Raw genomic sequence first — 7,536 nt, 5'->3', positions numbered from 1 at the left:
ACAACAAAAACAAGAGAGATGAAATGCTGATATCACACATTAACCCAACGGTCATCAGAGGAGAGATGGATGAGGAAGTGACTCTTCATTATCACAGGAAGTAGATGCTGAGTTCTTGTTAAAGAAGCAGCCGGTTAGAGACTCTGACAGTCGAGAGCCAGAGACCGAGAGAGAAGCACGATGTCTGAATTCAGAAGGAACATGATGTCTTCATTCCTGATGCTGCTGCTCCACTTTCCAGGTGAGGATGCAGAGAACACACACTGTTTATGACTGTTAATGAAAGGTAGTGAGGGCGTCTTTCAATTGAAATCGATGTATCCTTGGGCAAGATGCTTAACCCCAAGTCGCTCCCAATGGGGAACGGTGTGTGAATGATACCTTCTGTCGTGGTGTTTTAATCAGTTTCTACATTTAATATCCAGTTTTCTCTATCGGGGTTGGGGGTTATGACGCGCCTCTCTTTGCTTCCAAACTAACTTTGTGGAGATCGTTGTAGCTTTGAATCACACCAGGTTTATTCTTTGATCAAGGCGGCATACAAACATGAAGACAAACTTCCTCGCTTCAAAGTAACTAAAAGTTCTCCGTAACAAAAAAGAATAAAAAGAACAAAAAGAACACGGTCAAAAGACTCTACCGCTTCCTGTCTAATCACACCCTCAGCTGTGTCCTAATGTCATGCCATATATAGGCATAAAGACATGCACGTCATACCTGACAGCGCACATCTGACAGCAAATAACTGAGACTTAAATTAACATCTTTTAAAGCGTAGTGTGACTCACAAAAATAAATAGTTAAGAGTTTACTCTAAAGCCTTTTAGTAATAAGACAAACATTCAAACCATAATGATGAAAGGGAAATGGCTCTAACCCCTTCAGTGAGCAAGGGGCACATTGCTCTGTATGAATTGGGTGTGAATGGGTGACTTGTTGTATGTAAAGCGCTTTGAGGGGGTGAAAGACTGGATAAAGCGCTTTATAAATACAGTCCATTTAACATTTACCAATTACATTAAATAAAACAGCTTTAATATCACTAACGGTACTTTACTACGTACTGTTCCTTTAACTGAGAATGGTGAGTTGTGTTTGTAACGTGGTGACTTTAGTGAACTCTTGGTCACTAAAACCCACATAGCAATATTCTTTAAAGTGATCGTCACACTCACTATGAACACTTCAGTTAGTTATGTGGATCTGTAATTAACTCTGGTCTGAACGTGTCGTTAAATGATTCATTAAACAGATCAACCAGAACTCTAACTCTTTACCTTTTTATATAATACATCATTATTCTGTCAGCATTTATGACATCTATATTTCTTTCTGCTTTTTCCCCCAACAGCTGCAGATGTGAAAGGTTACTACCCCTTTGTCAGAGCTGGAGATGAAGTCACTTTGCCTTTTGACAATGTGATAGATGATCAGGATAAGTGTGAGAGTACTACCTGGTACTTCAGTGATTCAAGAGGTTCAGCAACAGTGTGGCTGTTTGAAGACGGGCAGATTATAGAAGAAGCCAAAGCTAAATCAGACAGACTGAGAGTTACAGAGAAATGTTCTCTGGTTATAAAGAAGGTCACAGAGGAGGATGCTGGTAGTTACATTTGCAGACAGTTCAGATCAGAACAACAACAACGTTTATACTCTTGGGTTTTTCTGTCTGTTGTTACCAGTGAGTATTTACATCATAATGTTTTCAAACTGTCTCTAAACTGAAACATTCCAATAATGATGATGATTACAGTGATGAAGTACATTTACATGTTGTTACATATTGTGGTTGTCTTTTCTCTCACAATATCTCTATCTTCAGTGACTGAACATCAGGACAATGATGAGGTGACGTTACGCTGCTCTGTGGTGCCATATGGAGGGTGTACACACACAGTGAAGTGGCTGCTTCAAGATCAAGATGTGGTTAAAGATCACAGAGATATAAAGACATCAAAGTCTTCCTGCTCTGCCTCTGTGACATTTCTGACTTCTCATTTTAGTAACACAACAAGGTTTGAGTTGTTTACCTGTGCAGTAACTGATGGTGCCAAAGTGCAGACCTTCAGCCTTCAGTCCTCAGGTGAGAACATGATGATCTGTTTAAAGTCACTTCTTACTGGTGTAAAAAAACAAACTTCAATATTTGTTTATTTTATGGACGATTAAAATGGAATAGTTTGTTAAGTTTTGTTCATCTGTTTAGGTGAGGACAAAAATCCAGCAACAACAACACCAACAACACCAACAACACAAACAGAACAAGAGGACAACAATAAAGGTAGTGAGAGAACAGAACATATACATTCCCAGTTAGAGAAGACATGCACACATGCAGTATATACACACCTGGATGTACTGAAGAGGATAAGGAGTGGACTCAGATCCAACATCGTTTATAAAGGTAACATTTTATGTAGATAAAAAAGAAGAACTGTGTGGATTATAAATATGTTCTGTATGTGTGTTTGTATCTGTATGTTCTGTATGTGTCCCTGTGTGAAGGTGACGAGGAAGCATCAAACAGCCAAGACACATTTTGTTCATTCAGATTTGAGAGATAAAGAGATATAAACCTCTGACTATATTGAACTCTTCGGTACCACTTTACAATAAGACTACCCTTATAAAGGGTTTACGAATAGTTTGTGATTCATTTATTAATTAGGTTGTGAACACTTTATAAATCATTAATAAGCTTTTATAAGACATGAGATAAACAGGGCAACTGTACCGGTTGCTTGCCAAATAGTGAGCCCACATGTATCTCTACTGCTAAGTCTTATATTGGCTACCTAGCTTACTTCGTCTCCTTCATCAGCCAGCATCCTTGGTATCTGTTGCTCACTGAGTTGATTCTCGCTAAGTAGCCAATATAAGGCTTAGTCATCTTGCCAAATAGTGAGCCTGTGTTTATGTTTGAACATTATGTTAGAACTGGTTTATAAATGGCTCTTAATGATTAATAAAGTCTTTACAACCTAATTCATAACCTAATTATAAACCCTTTATGAATCCTTTATAAGGGTAGTCTTATTGTAAAGTGGTACCAACTCTTCTAACTTCTCTTTTCCAGGTCGCTTGAGGCTCATCATCGTGTCTGTGGGTTTAGCAGCTCTCATCATCACCGTGGTTACAGTCAACATGTGGACAAGAACTAAAGGTGAGAGATTTTCACAGATGAGATAAAAATATATAAATAAAGGTGAAATCTAATATCAACTTGTTTTGTCCTTTTTTCAGGGAGCAAAGCACAGACGGAGGAAAACATGGTGAGTTTGAACATTGCATAATTAAATGTGTGTATTATTTGCTATCCAATTTTAACAATGGATATATGACAGGCATGAGGAGATGCAACACAAGATTAATTTAGAATATTTATGTATCCAAATTAAATGATCTCAGAAAAAGCAAAACAGTTCATTAACCAACATAACAGAAAACAGCAACAAAATGAAATAAATGCTCATTAAGGACGCTTCAAAGTGACCATGTAGTTCAGGGGTATTCAACTAAAATTCAAACAGGTCCAGTTAGAGAAAATGTCCCCATGCAAAGGTCCGGAACATCAAAATGTCTAAGTTGCTTTATGAATTAGTGTGATATATATTGAAGTAGCCTGTAGCTTTATCAACGTCTGCATGTAATCAACATCTGACTGCCAATCAAATAAAGAAAGTACAATTCAAAAACAACAATATTTATTGTCAATTAACATTGAACTATACAGATACAGTAAAATACTGTGGATATGTGTAATGTTCCTCTCTGGCTGCATTTCAAAATAAAATAGGAGAAAATAAATAAAATAGCTTTTGAAAATATGTGCATCTTAAAAGTGCTTAATTTTAGATAAATAAAATAAAGTGTAGCAGCAGCTTGAGTTTCCCTTTTTCTTTGTTAACCGTTTCAAATCATGACCTAACAGTTTCAGCCGATTATAGAACAATATCAGTCTTTACACATCATAACAATTGAACAGTTTTAAAGTTTCTCTTTCTTTCCCTCTTATATTGCAGTCCCTCACTCACTTTTTTTAAATTCAGTGCGAGAATTGAGCTCGAGCTTGTCCTGCCAGGAGTTTAAATCTGGGCTGAAATGGTGCCCTGGAACGATATTTAGTTTTAAATTTGATCCTGGTGGACTGATCATATTGGGCTCTGAGACTGCTTATTTTTTGTGACCTCAGTTCTGACTTGAGAGGGAATGTTTGGTCAAACACTTTGTGTTTTGTCTCATAGTGGCGTTTTGGCACTTTTAATGAGCGCTACGGTCTCTGAACAAATGAGACACACTGGTTCTGTGCTCCCAGTGGGCAGGATGAACATGAATGAGTCCGTCCACTCAGGGTTAAAAGCTCTGTTTTCACTGTCCACTTTCCTCTTCTTGGAGAGCGCCATGTGTAATTATTTGTCTCTCCCTGTCTGCTGCTAACACGCCTGTTCACTCTCCTCTCCGCTTCTCTCCCTGTATCGCTAATTATTCTCTTCACTCACTTTCCTCTCCGCTTCTCTCTGCCGTCCTCTCATCTCTTTTTCTGTGTTTCTCTCCCTGTATCGCTCACTCGTCTCTTTCGCCCCCTGTCGGCAGCGGTTAAAATAGAATCGCCCCGTCAAAATTGAAATCCCCTATTAATGTATTGATTATAGGTCTGGGTCCGTATAGGTCGGCGTCTGGGTCCGGATCCGGACCGCGGTCCGCCTGTTGCCGACCCCTGATGTAGTTGAATCAACAGCTCTTTATAATGCTTTCAATTACATTAAATGCAGCCAGTGGTAGCATGTAGATGATAAAGAGGAGAGGCCCAAAGACAGAGCCCTGAGGAACCCCACATGTCATATTTGTCCACTGAGATGTGTAGTTACCTGTCCTTTAAGTAGGATTCAAACCAATGTAGAACTGTTGCCGAAAGTCCCACCCAGTGTTCCAGTCGGTCTAGAAATATATTGTGGAAAATAAACAGAAAACTGGAAAAAACTGACAGATCGTGACGAGTGGAAATACTCAAGTAAAGTCCTTCAAAAATATATACTTAAGTGCAGAACCTGAGTAAATGTACTTAGTTACTTTCCAGCTCTGCTCTGTATTTTTACCATGTCTTTGTTCCATGTTGACAGGAGCAGATTGATGAAGATGAAGATGAGGTGAACTATGAAAACGATGGAGGGCCTTCTGCCTCTGTGTGACTGATCAACAACATCATCTCCCCTCAGAGCCCACTGCTGTCAAACATCACCTCCTCATATTTTACAGGAGAAAACAGGAGAACCATGAGATCATTTTAACATTTCTGATGACTGAGAACACCTGAGCCCCATGAGAGGCCCTTCAGAAACTCAACTCCATATGATAGGAAACATAGCTTATTATATTCATTCATTTCTGATATAACATCCTTTAATTATGCTCTCACATTCCAATACATAGTCCTTAAACTTAAAACTTAAACTTTCAGCTGTTTATTCTGTATATAATGTATTATTATCAGCATTGCTTGTAATTACAGTATATATTGTATTCTTATATATTCACTTCTTACTGTAACTGCTGCACATGTTCATACATACAAGTGTTGGGTTGAATTCACAAAATATCTAAATTGTAAAATGATCCCTAATCTATATTTTTTCATTGTGCTCTCTGGGACTATCAGTCACTTGGTTCAATCAATTTTAAGAAAAGATTTTAATGGATGTTGCAATTAATGATTCATAAAATGTCTTATAATTAGCATTACATGTCCTTACACCTACATTATATATACCTGTACTGCCTACTGTAACTGTAGCACATGTTCATGCTGTATATCTGATAAATAGTCTACACAATATTTTTACCTTTCTCACTTTTTACTCTATATGTATTCCTAAACCTGAAATGCCTACAGTATCTTAGGATGTTTTAATTAGCTTAAGTCCTAATGGAATATTTTACTCCTTTTTTTTATTACAGCTTTAATGATATATAATCCAAATAAAAAGAGTACTTTTATTCAATTTTATAATGAGTTGTGTTTCTCTCTCTATCTCCAACACACTGACAACACAACGCTTTGTTGGGTTTAACACCTCTCTTTGCCCTGGCTCTCACTTTGTAAACAACATACAGTTTGTGTCAGAGCCAAGGAAGGTGTTGCACATTTAGTGGAGCTGTGGTGATATCCCGGGATCAGGTATGAGGAAAGAAAGAAAGTGATACTGTTTGATTTGACTTATGTAAGAGCGTCATAGAGGAAGCTCTAAGAATGGCACATCAAGAAGAGGCTAAAAAACCTGGCTAGGTGGCTATAGACCTTTTCAAATCGCCTGATTAACATCCTGTCAGCTTTCAGTTTGGTCCTCCGGTTCAGTCAGCGCTTCAACTGTTGAGCAGAACCCCATTTTGCCAGTTCTTCCTTGGCTCCAGAAACAATTACCTCAAATGTATCTTTGTTTATATAGAAATGTATTTATTAGGATAAACCCCTTGAGATGCACCATCTCGTTTTTAAGAGGGTCCCGACAAAAGCAACATACCTGAACAAAATAACAGAAAGCAAAGCATGACAAACAAGGACAAACCACGTACAGTCTGTTAAGTACAATTCATGAAGTAATACATACAATCATTACATTGATAGACATTAGTTTCTAATAGATCAGTTTCGTCAATAACAAGAGCAGAGCAGCTGGAAGTGAGATGATAATGCTTATACATACCCAATGATGCAAGGGATCTAATAGTAGCAGGTGAAGTAACAGTCTGTTGGGGCTTTAAACATGAACGCTCTTCCGCCAATAATTTGTTTAGCAGAGGGGACAGAGAAATACATCTGGACAGAGTGTCTAACTTGATAATTTGACGAGTAAGAGACTAAATACTGCTTTAAATAAGGGTTTAATGGAAGAAAGTTCTGACACATACAGTCATTGATTTGTTCAATGCACTTCCTCAGTGTTTGAATTGGAGCATAGTCTCCTGTTGAAATGGTTATGTAAATGTGTGTGTCATTTGCATAGCTAGGGTGCTGCTCAGTCCAGGAGGACTCGGCTTCATTCTGCAATATCTGAGATGGTCCTAACTTCCAACCACATGGTCCTGTATGCCTCGGTGGTCCAGCTTTTGCCTTCCAGAGAGATTCTTCATCGTCCTAGGACTCCCTCTTTCCTTTCAAACTGCCTTCATCCCGTCCTCTACAGCTGCTCCTCCCATCTGGTCCCTCTATCTGCCCCCAGGCCATCCTCCTGATACTTCCTGCTAGAGAGAACCAAAGACTCATCTCTGCAGTGTGCAGAACATGAAGCTCAGTCAGATAAACATCTTGGAGAGTTGAGTGTAGCGTCCTATAGTCAGGTCAGAGAGACTGCTCTAAGAATGGCACATCCAGAAGAGTCTGCAGTGTGAAGAGCATGAAACTATTTCAAAACAACATGAACATTACACCGGCTAATACATGTGTTTAAAAGTAGGCCATTCAAGCGACTTTCATTAGACGCTCGTTGAGTTTATTAATGTTTCTGATGGTTATGTGGTCGCCATCAGAGGGTAACACCT

The 7,536-nt window shown here is 38.6% G+C and overlaps 1 protein-coding gene across 1 annotated transcript; it reads left to right on the top strand.

The window, feature by feature from the left end:
• Positions 1-5,189, top strand: LOC117489237. Its single transcript, XM_034138409.1, has 7 exons — positions 1-241; positions 1,352-1,681; positions 1,823-2,083; positions 2,207-2,281; positions 3,077-3,163; positions 3,244-3,272; positions 5,121-5,189. Exons 1-7 carry the CDS (start codon positions 181-183, stop codon positions 5,187-5,189), a joined length of 912 nt encoding a protein of 303 aa, XP_033994300.1. The 5' UTR covers positions 1-180.
• Positions 5,190-7,536: the final 2,347 nt, after the last annotated feature.

Source organism: Trematomus bernacchii, unplaced genomic scaffold (genome assembly GCF_902827165.1).
Source record: "Trematomus bernacchii unplaced genomic scaffold, fTreBer1.1, whole genome shotgun sequence".
Lineage (NCBI taxonomy): Eukaryota > Metazoa > Chordata > Actinopteri > Perciformes > Nototheniidae > Trematomus > Trematomus bernacchii.
The sequence above is the reverse complement of the archived record's forward strand: the minus strand, read 5'-3'. Positions and strand labels throughout refer to the sequence as shown.